Source organism: Elephas maximus, chromosome X, assembly GCF_024166365.1.
Source record: "Elephas maximus indicus isolate mEleMax1 chromosome X, mEleMax1 primary haplotype, whole genome shotgun sequence".
Classification (NCBI taxonomy): Eukaryota; Metazoa; Chordata; class Mammalia; order Proboscidea; family Elephantidae; genus Elephas; species Elephas maximus.
In genome coordinates, this window is record NC_064846.1 from 37,288,018 (window position 1) to 37,309,282 (window position 21,265).

Sequence of the window (21,265 nt, forward strand, 5' to 3'; positions counted from 1 at the left end):
AAAGGATTAGCCTGTGAAATTGCTTGGGAATAGTATTTCTTAGGAGGTATATAAAAGAAAAAGGTATTATTAAATCTGTCCACTCCCAATCTCACCTTTAATTTTTTTTGTATGATTAACAATGTCAAAATATTTAGGATACCTGGCCACCCCAAAACCAAACCCAGTGCCGTCGAGTTGATTCCGACTCATAGCGAGCCTATAGGACAGAGTAGGACTGCCCGATAGTTTCCAAGGAACGCCTGGCAGATTTGAACTGCCAAACTCTTGGTTAGCAGCAGTAGCACTTAACCACTACGCCACCAGAGTTTCCTACCCGGCCACAGCAGGGTGAAAAAATGAATGTAAAACGAATCCACCAAATAAGGACCCAGTTGATGTGGTTCTGCTTTGAAGCAAACATGGAATTGACCAAAAGGTATTTTCTCCTAGGTGCAACAAACCATGAACGTGTATTCTGTATAGACTGACGCCCCCCCATTGAGGTTTAAGTACCAAGTCTTAAAGGAAGAGTGGGGTACATGCACCAATAAGGATTTAGTTTAATTTCATTTAGCCCCTTAAACAAGTACCAAGAGAACCTGTGATAGTATTCACAAAGTCACTGTTAAGATGAGAAGGGCTGTTCCTCAGAAGGAAGTTTTGTTTGAACGAGGTGATTAAGGATACCTGTATATACTCCCAACCTTTACATAGGCTTTAAAACACATTTTGTAATAGTTTGGTACTGTTTGCTTTTAAGCTAGGGCTTTTAAAGAGGTGGGATGTCAGGATCAAGTTAAATCTTGGTATCTCAAGGCTCTGGCAAATATCCAAGTTTATCCCCCCCATCACAATTGTATTCCCTTGATTAACCATAATATATACTAAAGTGTTTAAAAGTTTTATATTCTGTTAAAAGGTTTAAAAGGAAGTGTTAACACTTACGACTGAACAGAAAAAAAAAGGTTCTCTCCATTGTATTCTCTTTTCTACTCCCAGAATCAACATTTTTCTTTTATTATAATGCTTAAGGGGGGAAATAAGTATTATACCTTGACTACAAAATTTTACGGTTATTTTTATTTACAAGTTTTGAAAAATGTACATTTTTTACATGGGTTACTTGTGCAAAGTTAGATTTAGAAGTGATAAATGCACAAAAGGTGACAATGGAACGTTAGACAAAACATTTACAAGCCTTGTCCCACACTGCTACTTAAAGGAACTGTATATCTGATAGTCAAAGAAAAATTACAGAATGCTAAAAGGGAAAAAAACTAAAGCATGCAGCAGTAACTCAGGTTTTGAGTGGGAAATAGTTTGCCAAGGATATGCTCCCTTCCTTGGAGTAAATCAAACTGAAAAAAGATGGAGGGTTTATTTATCTAGGACAGTACTGCTCCTTTAAAAAGGTTAAAGGATCTCCAGCTTTCCCTAGCTGAAAAACTAATGATTGTTCCCGTTCCTCGCTCCCACACCTCTTTACAAAGCAAAAACCCAGAAGACTTCAGTATTCGGAAGCTTATCATGGGTAGTCCAGTCAATCCTCACAAGGAGAGGATGTGTCAGTTACTACAATTGCTGCACTCCTTTGGCTGAGTCCTTTAGCATTCTCCTTCCTACCATCAAACTCATAGTAGTTGGATTTTAGTATTAGGATCTTTAGGCTCCAGTGCTCTTTTAAAATGGGTTTATATGGATTTGTTTCCATATTTTTTGTAGGCCATATTCCAAACACATGCACTTCTAAATCCAACATAAGTGAAGGACCAGCCAGGATGAAACACTTCAGCAATCATTTTGTTAAAAACAACATCCTGGTTGTCAACCTATGCATAAGCACCACTTGTATAACGATTCACTTTAAAAGCTTAGTGTAAAGTACAGTAACACAACACTGCCCTAAGACTGGAGATGAAATACTACAGAAAAGGAATGAAGCATTTGTGAGTTTTGCAAGTAACCCAGGTACAGTACATTTGAATTCATAGAGGGTGTTTTCTGATGTTCAAGGAGAGGGTAGAAAGGATAGGAAAAGCTTAGCAAGGGACGACAGAAACAGCACAACAGCTATTTTTCTTTTAATAAAGTAAATGTAATGACAGTGAGGCATAGGAACATGACGAACATATATTTTCCTTATGACCATCTTCTTCTTTTGCTGCACCTGGGTCAACAATCACGCCAGCTCTGTTCTACTATTGCAGAAACACGCTTTTCATATTCCCGCTTGTTCTCCTGGTACAGCTGAGCGGCCTGGCTGTTTGCTGGACTATTGGGATTGGGTTCATCCAATAGAGACTATAGAGACAATTTTTTAAATGTCAGTTCCTCAGTGCAAAAAATAAATCCGGAACAAACACAGCTATTTTATAAGGTAGTGATACTCGGCGGATGGCCCTAAGTGACAGCTGGGTTTGCTCTCTTTATCATAAAAAAAAAAAAAAAATCTTTATCATAGGGTTACATTAATCTGCCAGGAGCTAGGCAAATGTATATAGTCTGTTTTCTGGTGACATGGATCCTAATGACCTATAAAGTAAAAAAGCTTTGGCCAAAAGAAAAAAACGTCTATTAAGTTAGACTTTTAAAAACAGTTGCTAATATAAACACATCAAGGGGCACGGTCACGTTAAAGAAAATTCACCTGTATGGATGTTAAAATGGAAGACACATCATAGGTTGGACTCCAACGGTTTTGAAGTATGTCCAGACATATACTACCATCTGCATAGACTAAGAGAATGGAAGTAGGTACATTAAACATGACAAAACCATTAAGGTTTTAACATAGTTAAGGTAAATATAGGCAGTAATACTTTGCTTTTGAGGTTTAACAAGATGCCTGAGCTACCTCCCAATTAGTTTCTTAAAAAGATGAGTCATAGTCATTACTAGTCAAATAATCAGAATGATCAGAGAATGTCAAATGTGATCAGTATAAAACTGGAAGGTACTTAGTGCTCCTTCTGAGAAGACTGATTGCCCTATTATCCAGGAAATGATACATATTTTCTAACAGGGTCTCTAGCCATCCATAGATCTGTGGGAAATTCATTCCACCAAATTTAGAAGCTATATTTCCTATCACACAACACCCAAAGGATAGCTCAGAGTTCACGAAACTTCATTTTAGCATAAAGATAAAAATATCTGATACCCTGGAAAATACTAACCTGAACTGAAGGCAAGCTTTTCTAGGCTTACTACTAGACAAAAAGCAAAATGATAAGTTAGAACCACCTGTAGCATTTTTCTAGTGTCCTGCATACGTGGCCCTCCACCACAGAATCTGATGTTCAGTAGGTCTGAAGTGGGGCCAGCTCACCTGCATTTATAAAATGTGCCCTGGCAATTCTGATATGCACCCGGAGTTGAAAACCTGTTCTAAATGCTAGTGAAAAGAACCACCACACAAGACTACCCCAGCCTGGTCTAACATGAACAGCAAACCTCAAGAGCATCCTTGGTTTAGTTTAATAAGCAAACGATAATCAAAACCAGGAGGCTCTCAGACTCCAAGCAAAAGGAAAGTACCTTCGCTACTTCAGTTCTAGGTCTAGAGATGCAGACAGCAAAAGGCCCCCATGAACAAGTTCAGCTTTCAGGAAACAGCAAGTTGCCTAAACAAATACTCAGGTACTACAGACAAATAGGAAATGTGGAATGCCTCCATAATAAACATTATAGTAGTTTAAAATACTGCATTAAAGGTGATACTTGCCATTTGGATGAAACATCTTAGAGACAAATCTAACTGTAGGTGGTTTATTCGGATATTCTTCAGTGAATTCTATTGTAAGCTTAAATGTTCCTGTAGTCAGAAAGGAAAGGTTTAAGAAAATGTATCTATCAGTACTTTGTTTTTAATGCTATGCAACTTTTTTAAAGTGTCAAACGAAATAATGTAGAGATGTAGGGTGGAGAGGAAAGAGAGACCAGTTGAGAAATACATCTCCAGGAATTGCTCTAAAAACAGGTATGTTAACAACCACCACCCAAACAAAGGTGATTTTTTTTTCTTTTGCCGTTATTCTCCCCCAAACTGAGAGATAGCCATCTTAAACATAAAACCGCCTGCAGGATAACTTTAGCCAAAGTGACAGTAAAACTGGAGCCAAAATTGGGCCTTCTTCCTTTAGAAGACTGAAAGACCTCAAAGGCCTATTTTAGTCAGCTGCCATCTTAAACTCTCCAATGGACTAGGAAGAATGAGAGCACAAAGGTTAAAAAAAAAAAACAATGCTAAAAATAAAATTCAACAATCAAATTATTTTAAAAAACCATACGATTCCCTATCCCTAGGAGAGAAGGGGAATAGTTTTAAGTGTGTGCACTGGTTCCTTTTCATGTAATAGTGACTCTGTAATGAAAACTTAATTGATCATAAGCCAAAAAAACCTTCCCAGTTGCTCTCAAAAACCCTAAATGTGACTCACAAGGTACTTCACTATAAAATCAACTCAGTTATTCACACTAATGGAGGGAACTCATGACAGAAATAACAAAAAAAAAATCCTACTTGGTTGAAATTGCAGTAATACCTCCAGCAAACTTTCTACTATTGAAATGAATTTGTTTTTCTTGAATATGTGTCAACCTAAGGTAGCAGGAGGCTCTAAAGCATAGTATCCTCTGAATATTTAGAAGTCTAAGCTTTAAATAACTGAAAATTTAAGCCTCACCATTGTGGACACAATCTGTACTGACTTTGTTCATCTTCCTGAGGAGATTAACAAAAAAAAAAAAAAACAAGCCCCAATGCCGTCGAGTTATCTCCGACTCACAGTGACCCTACAGGTTAGAGTAGAACTGCCCCATAGGGTTTCCGAGGCTGTAAATCTTTACAGAAGCAGACTGCCACATCTTTCTCCTGCGGAGCTGCCTGTGGGTTCAAACTGCTGACATTTAGGTTCACGGCCAAGAGTGCTTAGCCACTGTGCCACCAGGGCTCCTCCATCTATACACCAGGACCAGGGAAATTATATGCATGTGTTCAATGGCAGGTATATGGCAATACGGATGATACAGTTAAACTGGAGAGTCTATGTTCTGCCTAAAGCATTCACAAATACAATTTTTTAAAAATAGTATGTTGGCCAAAGAAAATACTTCTGCAGCTGTTTTCTGCCATTTGGCCCCCAGTTTGTGACCCCTGAGGAAAAAATACATGTACTTAAAAAATGTTGATGGCTGAAAAATCTGATTTTTAAAATACCCAAATACTCTTCACCACAGGACTTATTTACCTTAGGAACACCCTTAGTGATTTTAAGTGATTACTTTTTTACAAAGATTTATACCCAAATTCGTAAGAATATATCTATTAGAAAAAACAAATGCTGTTACCTTACCTTGTCTATTAATTTTTAGGTGATGTGATGAAGAATATGATATTCCATAACCTTTGTATTCAGCATATATACCAAGACATTTTGATGAGGAAGCATTTTCCCCAATGGGAACATACTCCTCTTACTTCAAGTGTGTAAAATACTTTTAAGAGTTCCTTTTCTTAAGATTTCATCTCTTTAACTAGGGCCTGGCTGTTCCAGAAACTTCCACTACAAGTGGTTTTCAAGGAAGAAGCAAAAGTACTTTGGGAGCTGTTCATTCATATATAATACACTAGAAACAGTAAAATCAGGTATGGCACTTGTCCTTAATCAGTCACTTCCAGTGAACTCCCTAAGTGTAAATTTAAAAAAAATTTTTTTTAAATAAAGAGGTGTTCAAAATATGGTCAAAATATTTTTATAGCCATGGTTAGTGTCCTAGCCACCTGAGGAAATATCCATGGATATCAGGCCATTCAAGAGAATGAATCAGAAAAGTGTAGTGTCATTTAGCCCGAGTAATTCCTTTTAATTCCTTTCAGTAATGCCAGGTTGGAGACACACATCATCAAAAATAGAGGCAGTAATGTCAAGGGGAAGGTCCAGGTAGATAATGGATTCCATAAGTACCTTTGCAATTCATACCACTTAAAACAAGAGAAGCACCCTTGAAATATTTAAGTACCTAACCCCCAGAAAAGTGATGTACTATTAAAAAAGCTGTGCCCAGCATAAAGCAGTCTGAGTAAAATGAGAAGGAAAAAAGAAGCCAGTGAAAACTAAGCCTGCTAGAGCTAAAGCAAATACGCAGTTAATCTGCACATAAAGCTCAGGTATAAAGAACTAGATACCCATCTAGTAGAGGAAAATTAAGTCTAGCTAGCTCTTGCTATGGATCAGTTCAAATGATTAACTGCACCCAATAGCATGCTCTTAGAATCGCTTTCTCTTGCTGTCATTTCTGTTCATTGCAGCATTGAAGAGCAGTGATATTTACCCAGGGAGTGAAGGTAAAGAAGCAGCTAAGAGTATCCGGGTGACTGTCTACAGTTTCTCAGGGCAATGTGAGTATGTGAGACAAATTATAGAACTGGTTCATATCGACCTACCTCACAACCTGGTAGGGACTGGTACCATCAGAAAACAATCGAACTTGACAACATTAGTATGTGCTAAGTAGTTTGCAGAAATGTTTTTGTTCCTACCTTCAAACCAAGTTATGGGCATATATGTAAAATGCTGCGTGACTAAAGGAAGGTAAATCATTGAGAAAAAAATAACAGAAAGATCCTTTATTTTTTTTTTTAAATACCTTCAATATTAAAGAATTGCACAAGTAGAACTAAACCGTCAGTAGTTCAAATTCTTTTAACCGTCTTTTAAATGTATTCAGCTTTTCAATAACTAAACACAAACACACACACAAATGTAATGTCATTTATCAATGTCAATTTCTTGGTTGTGACATTGTAGTATAGTTATTCGAGATGTGATCAAAGGAGGGTGGAACTGGGTGAAGGGTATACAAGGGTCTCTCTGTATTGTTTCTTACAACTGCACATGAATCTGTAATTATCTCAAAATAGTTCTGAAAAATCTTTAGAAATCAATTAACATGCTTGTTTTTAAAAATTAAACTAGGTTAAGTCATGTACTATAATAAATTACATGTAGTATCTCCAAGTAGGTTGGACAGTGGTCAGGAGGGTACATTAAGGCTAACCTCAATTCTGAAGCAGCTTTCAGATTACTGACCACAGTCTTGTTCAAAGCACACACTTAAAAATAAGAAACAATGTTATACTCAAATCGGCCATCAAGACCATCTTAGTGAGGCTGACAGGCATCCAATGAGATTGTAGAGACCAGACAGTTGTGTGCAAGGGATACTTGCATCCATTCAACATCCAACAAACACATATTAAGCACCTGCTGAACAGTTCCTGCCCTTGGGAGCAGAAATCTGAATTAGATGGTCTCTAAGGTCTCTGACTCTACCAGCAACTGGTTGGGTTTAAACTAACTGGGCATCTTGATAGGGAGCTGCGTTTAGCAAGATCACAGCCCAAACCTCAGAAATCCTTAAGCACCGTAAGTACTATGGTGCTCCTCTTAGCAAGTACCTGCCTCACCCAGATTTTAAAAGAAAAACAAACGACGAAAAAAAGGTTCAGTTCTACTTAAGCAGACAATAGCCAGGACAACCCGCCACATACTGGGTTCCACTCAAGCCCTTAGTCGGCAGAGGCTAGGGAGAGGCAGGTCCCTAAGTAGGAGGCACCTCCAGGATGACTGGGAACCCTTTCCCCAGTTGAGCAGGCTCCTGAAAGGTGGGTAAAGAAACTCGCTCTTACCATCCTCAAAGGGGGTCCCTTCGGGCCTGCAATAGAGAGAAAAACAGTCAGTTCCCGCTTAAGGGGTTCTTGTGCTCCCGGGCACATTTTAGGAGATAGCTATTCCAAGCTCTGCCACCTCCACCCCTGGTAAACCACCGTCTCCCGGGTCGGAAAGCCATCGTAAATGACAGTTTCGGGTTCGGAAACCCAGTGCAGGCCGCAGAACCAAACCGCCACCATTCCCCGCTTCGCCCCCCTTAGAACCCCAAACGGTTCCTCTGGCAGCGGGAATTGAGCTAATCGAGGTACAGGCTCCGGGGAGGCGCCTAGGCCTGGCAACCCCAAACATTTTCTCTCTTGCCCTCCGTCTTCGTGAGAAGCCTGGACCGGAGGACAGATGGAGCCAGCTCGCCTTCTGCATGTCTCGCAACCGCTGGGAACGCAGACTCACCCGAAAATGACCGCGTTCCAAACCATAATGTTGTTCTCGGATGGGGCCCCGCTGACTCCAGCTGGAGGATCCTCCTGCAACCTTCAGAAAAGCAAGCAGCGGCGCCTGAATCCCGCGCTCGCGGCCGCGGCCGGCTGCCCCCGGCGTGCCCACCCTGCCAGGGGACCCGCCCTGCGCCCCGTTTGGCAGCCCCCGGCCTGGGCTGGCCCTCCCGCTTTACCTCTTGAAGTCCCTCATGAGGCGCCGCCGAGCCGGGGTGGACATATCTCGAGTGGGGTCAGGGGTGGGGCATACACCGGGGTCTCTGCTTCCCGCGGAGGCTGAGGAGGCCGAGGAAGCTGAAGAAGCCGAAACCGGCGACGAAGAAGCGCCCAGAGGTACGGCAGAACCTCTACGGAGTCGAGGGTCAGTCTGGCGCCGACTAAGCACCACCCCGGAGTAGACGGGGGCTGAACCAACCTGAAAGAAAAGAGAGGGGGGACTGGAACGGCGAGCCGGACAGGCCGTACCAAGACGGGGCGGGGGGGGGGAAGGGTGCGCAGCCGAAGGTGCTTACGTCATGACACCCCAGCAGGAGGAAGGGAGTGCCGGCAAGGTCCGGCGGTGAGAGGCAAACTGCAGGGCCAAACGAAAGGCCCAGATTCACTAGGGTTTCCAGGTGGAGTGGACTCCAGCTCCACCCGCCAATTCTAAAACGAACACTTGGAGGCTTTTTTCTTTTTAAAGACCAGATCATTTATTACAGTGCGCACTCTGGCTGGCGGGGGGAGAAGACTGGAAGCCCCAAACTAGAGGAGGAAGGAGTGGGCGGAGGCAAAACTGGTTTCCAAAAAGCGGGAACTCTAGGGTGCACACCACTGCGGACACAGGCAGCGGGGTGGGGTGGGGAGTGGGGCGGGTTAAAATCACTGAAAATCAAAGGAATGAATCGGACTGTGACAATGAAAGGGGGCTGTGGGCTAACATTCGGGTCCCAACGTCTAGGCCAATGATCACTCCAAAGCGCAGTAAAATGATGTTGTGTGTCTTGGGAGAGGGAATGAAAGCTTAAGGCGAACAGAAAGAAGTTTTAGCTCCGGGCACTCACGATTTGGCTCTGGAACCACATTTTCCCTTGGCAATTCAACAAGCCAAGTGGCTACTGTATGCTCAGAAGAGTCCAAGGTATGAGAACATCCAGTTGCAGAGAATTGGAAGGGCAATAGGTCTCAAGGAAAAGTAACCATAAGATGCAGGTGGAAAAGCTGCAGGTTTCAGGAAAGAGTCACGGTTAGTACGCAGACCTGCAAAAGCAAGGAAAGTTATAAAGAATATTTTTTAAAGGTCAACCCAAAATAATTTAGAAGGTATGCAAAATACACATTTAAGAAATATTGAAAATATCAGAATGGTAGGTTTGAGTTAAGTCATGGAGTGTTTTGAGGACAAAGCAAATAGATTGCTCAGAAGGTAATTGAGCAGGGCAGTGACATGGTTTGATCTGTGCTTGGGCAGCTGAATCAGACGCTGGTCCCAGGAGAACAGCTAGGAGACCCTTGCAGTATTCTAGGTGAGAGATACTGAATCAGGCAGTGACAGTAAAAACGAAGCAGAGGGAATGAATGGAGACAACTTGGCAACAGATTGAATGTGAAGGCAAGAGAGAAGGTGTCAACAACGGCTGGAGTTCTAATCCCCAAGATAACTGGAGGGTTGGAAGTGCCATTAACAGAATTAGAGAATACTGGGGAAAGGACAAGTTTAGGAGAGGAAACTTGGGGACTTACTGAGTTCATGGGACTGGTGGGACATCCAGGTGAAGATGTCCAGAAGATATCAGATGTGCAGAAATTTGTTTATAACATAGGCAGGAGGACTTGACAATGGTAGTGATTCTAGCTGCTGTTTAACAACAGGCACCTTCATGGCCAAGGATTTATATCTCCTGTTGAACAGATCAGTTAAGGCAAGTCTCCCTAATAACATCACATATGGCTGAAGTGGGAAGGGGGTACAAAAATAAATAGATAAAACAGCCTTTTCCCCTTATCTAGTAATGAAATCAAGAAAAGCAAGAGCTCTGAAAGGAAGCTCATTAGTTTTCTCTTGCTGTACAACAAATAACCACAAGTTGTTGGCCAAATTCAGTTTCTTGCTGTTGTAGGGCTGAGGTCCCCATTTCCTTGCTGGCTGTCAACCGAGGGCCATTTGCAACTCCAGAGGCCACCCACATTCCTTGCCATCCAGCCCCCTCCATCTTCAAAGTCAGTAACAGAGAATTTCTCTCTTCTTGAATCCCTCTCACACTTTGATTCTCTTTCTTCAAAAAGAGCCCAGTTCTTTTTAAAGGCTTATCTGATTAGGTCAGGCCCACCCCTGGTAATCTCCTTATCTAAAATTGTCTGACCTGGAACCTTAATTGTTGTTGTGGTGTGCCTTCAAGTCAATTCTGACTCATAGAGACCCTATTAAAAAAAAACCCCATTGTCGTCAAGTCAATTCCAACTCATCGTGACCCTATAGGACAGAGTAGAACTGCCCCATACAGTTCCCTGGTGGATTTGAACTGCCAACCTTTTGGTTAAGCAGCCATAGCTCTTAACTGCTATGCCATCAGGGTAGGGACCCCTAGTTACATCTGCTAAATTCCTTCACAGCTCCATCTAGATTAGTGTTTGATTGAATAACTGGGAGAAAGTGTGTGTGTATACCAGGGGCTGGGCCAGGTAGAGAGAGAGAGAGTGTGTGTGTGTGTGTGTGTGTGTGTTGCGGGGGGATCTTAGACTTCTGCCTACAAGCAAGATACACTGTAGAAGCCTGTGAATCCACAAATGCTGAGCAATGGCACAGCAGATTAATCATAGTCTGGTGGGGTCAGGACAAGTTTCCTGAAACAGGTCTATTTGAATTTTGTTTCAAAAGAGTTGAAAGCAGGGATTCAGAGAGGAACTCAGGTAGTTTGTATGATAGGGCCATGGCATGAGCAAGGACATAAAACTAAACCATGTTCTGGGGATGCTGACATTAGCTTGGCCAATGAAGAGGTTCTAAACTGGGAAATAATGAGACCTCTGCTTGCAAAAGAGAGAGCAATGGAAGTTGATTAAATGCGCTCAAATGCAAGGATGAGGAATTTAGGCTTAATAGGCAGTGTGATTCCAATCGCCAGTGATTATCAATGCATCTTGATTGCATGTTCGATCAATTTCCGACTGTAGCAGCTGATAAAAATCTATTTCTTCATCTTTGGCCCTAGTAGTTGGTGCATAAATTTGAATAATAGTCGTATTAACTGGTCTTCCTTCCAGGTGTATGGATATTATCCTATCACTGACATCGTTGTACTTCAGGATAGATCTTGAAACGTTCTTTTTGACGATGAATATGACACCAGTCCTCTTCAAGCTGTCATTCCCAGCATAGTAGACTCTATGATTGTCCGATTCAAAATGGCCAATACCAGTCCATTTCAGCTCACTAATGCCTAGGATATCAATGTTTATGCATTCCATTTCATTTTTTATGATTTCCAGTTTTCCTAGATTCATACTTCGTACATTACAGGTTCTGATTATTAATGGATGCTTGCAGCTGTTTCTTCTCATTTTGAGTCGTGCCACATCAGCAAATGAAGGTCCCAAAAGCTTGACTCCATCCACCTCATTAAGGTTGACTCTACTTTGAGGAAGCAGCTCTTCCCCAGTCATCTTTTGAGTGTCTTCCAACCTGGGAGGCTCATCTTCCAGCACTATATAAGACAACGTTCCGCAGCTATTCATAAGGTTTTCAACGGCTAATACTTTTCAGAACTAGACTGCTAGGTCCTTCTTCCTAGTCTGTCTTAATCTGGAAGCTCAGCTGAAGTGACCCTGCTAGTATCTGAACACCGGTGGCATAGCTTTCAGCATCACAGCAATGCGCGAGCCCCCACAGTATGACAAACTGACAGACACGTGGGGCTCCAGGAATTGATGGAATATCAATTGAGATGTTTCAACAAACAGATGCAGCGCTGGAGGTGCTCACTTGTCTATGCCAAGAAATATAGAAGACAGCTTCCTGACCAACTGACTGGAAGAGATCCATATTTATGCCCATTCCCAAGAAAGGTGATCCAACCAAATGTGCAAATTATAGAACAATATCATTAATATCACACCCAAGCAAAATTCTGCTGAAGATCATTCAAAAACAGATGCAGCAGTATATCGACAGGGAACTGCCAGAAATTCAGGCTGGTCTCATAAGAGGATGTGGAACCAGGGATATCATTGCTGATGTCAGATGGATCCTGGCTGAAAGCAGAGAATACCAGAAGGGTGTTTGCCTGTGTTTCATGGACTATGCAAAGGCATTCGACTGTGTGGATCATAACAAACTATGGATAACGTTGCGAAGGATGGGAACTCCAGAACACTTAATTGTGCTCATGAGGAACCTTTACATAGATCAAGAGGCGGTTGTTCAGACAGAATAAGGGGATACTGAGTGGTTTATTGTCAGGAAAGCTGTGCGTCAGGGTTGTATTCTTTCACCATACCTATTCAATCTGCATGCTGAGCAAATAATACGAGAAGCTGGACTATATGAAGAAGAATGGGGCATCAGGATTGGAGAAAGACTCATTAACAACTAGCGTTATGCAGATGACACAACCTTGCTTGCTGAAAGTGAAGAGGACTTGAAGCACTTACTAATGAAGATCAAAGATCACAGCCTTCGGTATGGATTACACCTCAACATAAAGAAAACAAAAATCCTCACAACTGGACCAATGAGCAACATCATGATAAACGGAGAAAAGATGGAAGTTGTCAAGGGTTTCATTTTACTTGGATCCACAATCAACAGCCATGGAAGCAGCAGTCAAGAAATCAAAAGATGCGTTGCATTGGGTAAATCTGCTGCAAAGGACCTCTTCAAAGCGTTGTGGAACAAAGATGTCACCTTGAAGACTAAGGTGCACCTGACCCAAGCCATGGTATTTTCAATCGCATCATATGCATGTGAAAGCTGGACAATGTATAAGGAAGAGTGAAGAAGAATTGATGCCTTTGAATTGTGGTGTTGGTGAAGAATATTGAATATACCATGGACTGCCAAAAGAACAAATCTGTCTTAGAAGGAGTACAGCCAGAATGCTTCTTTAAGGCAAGGATGTTGAGACTGCATCTTACATACTTTGGACATGTTGTCAGGAGGGATCAGTCCCTGGAGAAGGACATCATGCTTGGCAGAGTACAGGGTCAGCAGAAAAGAGGAAGACCCTCAATGAGGTCTATTGACACAGTGGCTGCAACAATGAGCTCAAGCATTACAACGATTGTAAGGATGGCACAGGACTGGGCAGTGTTTTGTTCTGTTGTGCTTAGGGTCGCTATGAGTCGGAACCGACTCGACGGCACCTAACAACAACAACAACAACAACAAGGCAGTGTGATGGTTAAGGTTATGTGTCAACTTGGCTAGGCCATGATTTCCAGTGGTTTGGCAGAATTATGTAATCATCCTCCATTCTGTGATCTGATGGGAGCAGCCAATCAGTTGAAAGGGTAGTTTCCTTGGGGGCGTGGCCTGCATCCAATACATATGGATATTCTTGCAAAGCTCGCCCTCTCTGGATACTGCATCTGACTTATCATCCTCTGACCTCTGGTTCTTGGGATGTGAGCCAGCAGCCTGGCATCTGACCTGCTGATTTTGGGTTTATCAGCCCCTGCAACCTCATGAGTCAGGACAATCCTCCAGCCTGATGTCTGACCCCATGGATTTGGGACTTGCCAGCTGTCACAACTGCACAAGCCATTTCCTTAAAATAATTCTCTCTCTCTCCACACACACAAACACACACACAACCACGCAATCGCCTCATATGCATGTGAAAGCTGGATGATGCATAAGGAAGACCAAAGAAGAATTGATGCTTTTGAATCGTGGTGTTGGTGAAGAATATCGAATATACCATGGACTGCCAAAAAAATGAACAAATCTGTCTTGGAAGAGGTACTACTGGAATGCTCCTTAGAAGCAAGGATGGCAAGACTACGTCTCACATACAGCGGGCATATTATCATCAAGAGAGATCAGTCCCTGGAGAAGGACGTCATGTGAAAAAGAGGAAGACCCTCAACAAGATGAATTGACACAGTGGCTGCAACAATAGGCTCAAGCATGACAACAATTGTGAGGATGGCACAGAACCAGGCAATGTTTCGTTCTGTTGTACATAGGGTGACTATGAGTAAGAACCGGCTCAACAGCACCTAACAACAGCATATACACACATATTAAGGCTTCACTGATTTTGCTCCTCTGGAGAACCCAGCCTAGCTTTATAGGACTTTGAGCATGAAATGTAAATGTCTGCAATGCAATGAAAGATGTGGATGTGTTTGAGTTTGTTGGGGTTGTCTGTGTTCCAAAATCCCTTTTCTCTTCCTTCCTTGGATGACTCAATCAAGAAAACTCAAGAGCATGAACCAAAGCAGTTTGGAAGCCCCATGAAACCTTTATGGGGATAGCATACCCTGACTTCAGAATGGAATTGCATTGCAGGAGCTCTGTGCCCCCCACATTCCTCATCAGACACAGGGGTGTCATAGCAAGCAGGAATACAGAAGACCATTCTCCAGCACAGACAATTATCAGGCTAGAACATACTAACTGTGGCACAACTGGCCAAGGATTCCCTCCATCCCCTCCGCATCTTGACATCTTGAAGAAATAACCCTCTTCACAGCTAAGCACCCCCTTAAGAGCAGGAATCAAGAAATGAGAGGTCCTTTTCTATTTAAAGAAAAGGGTATTGGCGATGCATCTGTGCATTTTAATAGGTCTTGGGAAACCCAGGGAAGATACGAAATTCCAAATTGTCCATAGGCAAAGAGTTGATAATTGTCCTAAAAGGGAGGACTATGAAATATGGGAAAATAGACGAAGGAAGTTGTGGAATTTTATTCATGAAGATTTCAAAATGCAGAATAGATTCTGATTTTCTGGAACTATTTTGAGTTGGGGGGAGAGACTGAATAAACTATCATTTCCTGCCTTATGAGACTGTAAGTTTGTATTTCTGTTACCCAGTGAAGGCAAAAGAATTTTACTTTCCTATAGTTTCCACTTTTATTGATAAAATTTAGTAGAAATGGCAACTGTGATCATTAAGGTTGTGTGTCAACTTGGCTGAGCCATAATCCTCAGTGGTTTGGTAGTTATGTAATGATGTCATTTGACAGTTATGTAATGGCGTAATTTGGAAATTGTGTAATGATGTAATCATTCTCCATGACATGATCTTATGTGATCAGCCAATCAGTTTTATATGAAGTTTTCTTAGGGATATGGCCTGTATCTAATATATATATGGATGTTGTGGCAAAGCTCACTTGTTATGGATCCTGCATCCAGCTCACTATCTGACCTCTGGTTCTTGGGACTTGAGCCAGCAGCCTACCATAATGCCTGCTGATCTTGGATTTGTCAACCTCTGTAGCCCGTGAGCCAGCAACCTGCTGTCTGACCTGCCCATCTTGGGTTTGTCAGTCCCTGCAGCTACAGGAGTCAGGAAAATCCTCCAGCCTGACATCTGAACCATGGACTCGAGACTTGCTAGCCTCTACAGCCATGTTAGCCATTTCCTTGAGATAAATCTCTCTCTCTCTATATATATATATATTTGTACAGTTAAGAGTTCAGCTGCTAACCAAAAGGTCAGCAGTAGGAATCCACCAGCCTCTCCTCGGAAACCCTATTGGGCAGTTCTACTCTGTCCTTTAGGGTTGCTATGAGCTGGAGTCGACCCAATGGCATGGGTTTGGTTTGTTTGTATATATATATATATATTTATTTACTTATACATATATATATATATCTTAGGCTGGGTTCTCTAGGGAAGCAAAGCCAGTAAAGCTTATAAATACATAGAGAGAGAGAGAGAGAGATTTATATCAAGGAAACAGCTCACGCGATTATGGAGGTTGGAATGTCCCAAGCCCCTGGATCAGGATAGAGGCCTCTCCCAATTCATGCAGCTGTAGAAGCTGGCGAACCCAGGATCAGCAGGTCAGAGAGCAGGGCTCCCCCTCACAGGCTATGAAGGTTGAGGAATTCCAAGATTGCAGGCAAGACCGTGAGCTTTCTCCTGATTCACGTAGCTGCAGGAGCTGGTGAACCCAAGATTGGCAGGTTGGGGAGCAGGCAGGCTGTGAAGATTGATGAATCCCAAGATCAACAGGTAAGCTGCTAGCTCAAGTTCCAAGAACTAGAGGCCAAACAAAAGGTAGCTGCTGGATCCAGAACAAGCCAAAAACCTTGGCAAGGCAGAAGCAGGAAGGAAGTAGGCAGCGGAGGGTGGAGAGATGAAGGCTGAGGGGGCAGTGAGCCGCCACAGACCCCCGCCCCACCAGTACCACTCAGCAGATTCCATCATGGGGATGGTCACATACCAGATTTCAACAGGGAAGTGATCACACCATTATACAACTGCCATGAACTTAGAATCATGGCCCAGCCAAGTTGACACACAATCTTAAGCATCTATACATATATATATATTCACTGGTTTTGCTTCTCTAGAGAACTCAGCCTAAGAAAATTGGTACTGAGAGTGGTTCTAGAGAAACAAAATTGTAAGGAAGAGTTTTCTAAATTGGTTCTCAATCCGACCAGTCTTAAAGGTGCTGAAGACTATGCTTCAGTAGTAAAGAGGGCACTGCTAATCCATGGCATGAGATGGCAATATTAATATGCAAAGTATCACCACCAATAGATCAAGTATTGGTGAGAAACGAGGCTCTGGATGACTGCATGTTTGATACTTTTCTATAGTTTTTTCAGAATGAGAAGTGTAGGGAAGCTGGATGGTTGGTCCTACTTTCGCTAGACAAAGAAAGAAAGAGATGAGCTCAGGGCTTCAGAGTCACAGCTCAAGCACTACATAAAGACTGCAAAGTTGCCACTTGTGCCCTGAAAGAAAACCTTATTACTTGTAGTAAGAGAGCTGGAGAGTCTTATTGTTAAGAGTAGCTGAATTACAACATCAATGAATTCCCAACATCAACGGTGTCTGAAGTTAAAGTGAGGGCATTGATTGGGAAGAAATGGGATACTGAAACTTGGGATGGGGACATATGGGCAGATAATCAGGAAGCTGTGGACACTGAGGCCCTAAATTCTGTTGAATCAATCCTGCCAAAAGAACCAGTCCACTTACTCCCATCTGAAGAAATCACTCCATTTTTTTCTGCTGAGCCACCCTCACCAGTAAAACCATTATCTCTTTGACCTCCATCTGATGGGATTAACCCAGCTGTACCTGAAGAGTCTTTGTCTGAACTATCACCTGAGGCGGTGTGTGAGTCATCACCTGGGGCGGCATCCGAGTCATTGCCTGGGTCATTGCTTGGGGTAGATGCTTTATAAGACATTGAATGTTCACAGGACCCAGCCCCACCACACGTTCTTGCTTCTAGACCTAGAAATAGACTAAATCACGGAGAGCCCCAAAAGGTGAAGTACAAAGTGTGACCCAGGAGGAGGTATATTACAGTCCAAAAGAACTGCTTTACTTTTCTAATATGTACAAACAGAAACCTGAGGAATATGTGTGGGAATGGCTGTTAAGGGTGTGGGATAATGGTGAAAGGAACATAAAGTTGGATCAGTCTGAGTTTATTGATAGGAGCTCACTAAGCACAGATTCTTCATTCAATGTTTCAACTCAAGAGGTTAGAAAAGGATCTAATGGTTTATTTGGTTGGTTCACTGAAGCACGGATTATGAGGTGGCATACACTAAATCAACTGAAGTACCAGACCTGCCTTGCTATACTGTAGAAGAAGGTATCCAAAGGCTTAGGGGATTGGCATCCTAGAGCAGATTAATCAGGTTAGACCCACAGACCCATACACAGAGTGCCCAGACGACACAACTTTTACCACAATGGTGAGGAACAAATTTATGAAGGGAGCCCCAGCATCCTTGAAGACTGCCGTGATTGCTTTTTTATATAAGTCAGATTTGGCAGTGGGAACTGCCCTAACTGAATTAAGACACCTAACTACAGTGGGGCTGATTGGATCCCATGGTGGTAGGGGCCAAGTGGAGGCACTCAATCAGTGAAGACAAGGTGGGCATGGATACCATAATGGACAGCAGAGTCAAAGCAGTAATCAGAGTAGTCTGACTTGTATGGATTTATGGTGTTGGCTACTTAGTCATGGTGTTCCTAGGAGTGAAATAGAAGGGAAATCTACTAAATATTTGCTTGATCTGTACAAGCAGAAGAATTCTAGGTCAAGTGAATGGCCGTCTAACTAGAATCACCAGAATAGAGAGTCACAGCCCCTCAATCAGTCCCCAGATTCGAGCCAGTTTACAGACCCACAACCCCTTAAATGAAGAGGAGGTTGGGTCTTCTTGAGAAAGGACCCCAGTACACTGCCAAATATTTATACTGTTAATCTGTTAATCTTTCTCCCAGTCTTCCCCAAAGGGATCTGTGGCCTTTTATAAGAATGACTATTCATTGGGAAAAGGAAATAATCAGACTTTTGGGGGATTATTGGATACTGGCTCTGAACTGACACTAATTCCAGGAGACCAAAAACATCACTGTGGCCCACCAGTCAGAGTGGGGGTATATGGAGGTCAGGTTATTTTATGGAGTCTTAGCTCAGGTTTGGCTCACAGTGGGTCCAGTGGGTTCCTGAACCCATCCTGTAGTGATTTCTCCAGCTCCAGAATGCATAATTGGAATAGATATGCTCAGCAACTGGTAGAACCCCCACATTGGAATCCTGACAAGTGGAGTAAGGGCTATTATGGTAGGAAAAACTAAATGGAAGCCATTAGAACTGCCCCTACCTAGGAAAATAGTAAACCAAAAGCAACACCACATTCCTGGAGGGATTGCAGAGATTACTGCCACCATCAAAGACTTGAAGGATTCAGGGGTGGTGATTCCCACCACATTCCCATTCAACTCGCCTATTTGGCCTGTGCAAAAAACAGATGGATCTTGGAGAAGAACAGTGGCTGATTTCAGTTAACATAATGTTTTCAAGATTGATCCATATTGTGGCATGCTTCAGAACTTCATTTCTCTTTACAGCTGCATAATATTCCATTGTATGCATATACTACATTGTGTTTAACCATTCATCTTTTGATGGGCATTTAGATTGTTTCCACCTCTTGGCTATTGTGAATAGTGCTGCTAGGAACATTTGTGTACAAGTATTTGAATACCTGTTTTCAATTTTCTTGGGTAAAAAAAAAAAATTTTTTTTTATGTACCTAGGAGTATAATTGCTGGGTCAGATGGTAGTTCTATATTTAACTTTTTAAGAATCCTTCAAAATGTTTTTCACCATTGTTGCACCATTTTACATTTCCACTAGCAATGTATGAGTGTTCTATTTTCTCTACATTCTCAGTAAAGCATTTTGTTTTTTATTACTAGTGCATACTCATCATGTCAAAACTAGCAAAGAAAAGTGGACTTTGAATGTCATGCTTTTAAGGAAAAGTAGAGTGTGGATTATTTTGTAATTGTTGTTGTTGTTGTTGTTGTTAGGTGCCGTCGAGTGGGTTCCGACTCATAGCGACCCTATGCACAACAGAACGAAACACTGCCCAGTCCTGAGCCATCCTTACAATCATTGTTATGCTTGAGCCCATTGTTGCAGCCACTGTGTCAATCCACCTCGTTGAGAGTCTTCCTCTTTTCCGCTGACCCTGTACTCTGCCAAGCATGATGTCCTTCTCCAGGGATTGATCCCTCTTGACAACATGTCCAAAGTATGTCAGACGCAGTCTTGCCATCCTTGTCTCTAAGGAGCATTCTGGCCGCAGTTCTTCCAAGACAGATTTGTTCGTTCTTTTGGGAGTCCATGGTATATTTAATATTCTTCGCCAACACCAGAATTCAAAGGCGTCAACTCTTCTTCGATCTTCCTTATTCATTGTCCAGCTTTCACATGCATATGATGTGATTGAAAATACCATGGCCTGGGTCAGGCGCACCTTAGTCTTCAGGGTGACATCTTTGCTCTTCAACGCTTTGAAGAGGTCCTTTGCAGCAGATTTGCCCAATGCAATGTGTCTTTTGATTTCTTGACTGCTGTTTCCGTGGCTGTTGATTGTGGATTCAAGTAAAATGAAATCCTTGACAACTTCGATCTTTTCTCCGTTTAATCATGATGTTGCTCATTGGTCCAGTTGTGAGGATTTTTGTTTTCTTTATGTTGAGCTGTAATCCATACTGAAGGCTGTGATCTTTGATCTTCATTAGTAAGTATTTCAAGTCCTCTTCACTTTCAGCAAGCAAGGTTGTGTCACCTGCATAACACAGGTTGTTAATGAGTCTTCCTCCAATCCTGATGCCCCGTTCTTCTTCATATAGTCCAGTTTCTCGGATTAATTGTTCAGCATACAGATTGAATAGGTATGGTGAAAGAATACAACCCTGACGCACACCTTTCCTGACTTTAAACCAATCAGTATCCCCTTGTTCTGTCCAAACAACTGCCTCTTGATCTATGTAAAGGTTCCTTATGAGCACAATTAAGTGTTCTGGAATTCCCACTCTTCGCAGTGTTATCCATAGTTTGTTATGATCCACACAGTCGAATGCCTTTGCATAGTCCATGAAACACAGGCAAACATCCTTCTGGTATTCTCTGCTTTCAGCCAGGATCCATCTGACATCAGCAATGATATCCCTGGTTCCACATCCTCTTCTGAAACCAGCCTGAATTTCTGGCAGGTCCCTGTTGATATACTGCTACATCTGTTTTTGAATGATCTTCAGCAAAATTTTGCTTGCATGTGACATTAATGATATTGTTCTATAATTTCCGCATTCGGTTGGATCACCTTTCTTGGGAATAGGCATAAATATGGATCTTTTGCAGTCAGTTGGCCAGGAAGCTGTCTTCCATATTTCTTGGAAGGATCAGTATTTGGAAAATACGGCCTTGGTGATAGAAACAATGCCGGAGATCGAATGATAGAATTTTATGAGACCAATGACTTCTTCATTACAAATACCTTCTTTCAGCAACATAAACGGCAACTATACACATGGACCTCACCAGATGGAACACACAGAAATCAAATCGACTACATCTGTGGAAAGAGACGATGGAAAAGCTCAATATCATCAGTCAGAACAAGGCCAG

The 21,265-nt window shown here is 42.3% G+C and overlaps 1 protein-coding gene across 2 annotated transcripts; it reads right to left on the bottom strand.

Annotated features, from left to right (window-relative positions):
- Positions 1-2,047: 2,047 nt before the first annotated feature.
- On the bottom strand, positions 2,048-8,590 carry UBE2A (ubiquitin conjugating enzyme E2 A). 2 transcript variants are annotated; one of them, XM_049872553.1, is made up of 6 exons: positions 8,326-8,588; positions 8,106-8,186; positions 7,673-7,698; positions 3,707-3,796; positions 2,630-2,718; positions 2,048-2,283 (listed from the first exon to the last, which is right to left on the bottom strand). In XM_049872553.1, the coding sequence occupies exons 1-6, from the start codon at positions 8,367-8,369 to the stop codon at positions 2,155-2,157; spliced, it is 459 nt and encodes a 152-aa protein (XP_049728510.1). In that variant the 5' UTR covers positions 8,370-8,588; the 3' UTR covers positions 2,048-2,154. The 2 variants fall into 2 exon arrangements, with proteins under 2 accessions (XP_049728510.1, XP_049728512.1); XM_049872555.1 differs by lacking the exon at positions 3,707-3,796 and having other exon boundaries at positions 8,326-8,590.
- Positions 8,591-21,265: the final 12,675 nt, after the last annotated feature.

Bases quoted from the DNA above. Each gene is read 5' to 3' on its own strand.
- UBE2A (XM_049872553.1), bottom strand. From the start codon at position 8,369: ATGTCCACCCCGGCTCGGCGGCGCCTCATGAGGGACTTCAAGAG. The intron at 7,699-8,105 runs GTGAGTCTGCGT...TCTCTATTGCAG, and splicing joins TGGAACGCGGTCATTTTCGG to GCCCGAAGGGACCCCCTTTG. The intron at 2,719-3,706 runs GCAAGTATCACC...CCATTCTCTTAG, and splicing joins TAAGATGTTTCATCCAAATG to TCTATGCAGATGGTAGTATA.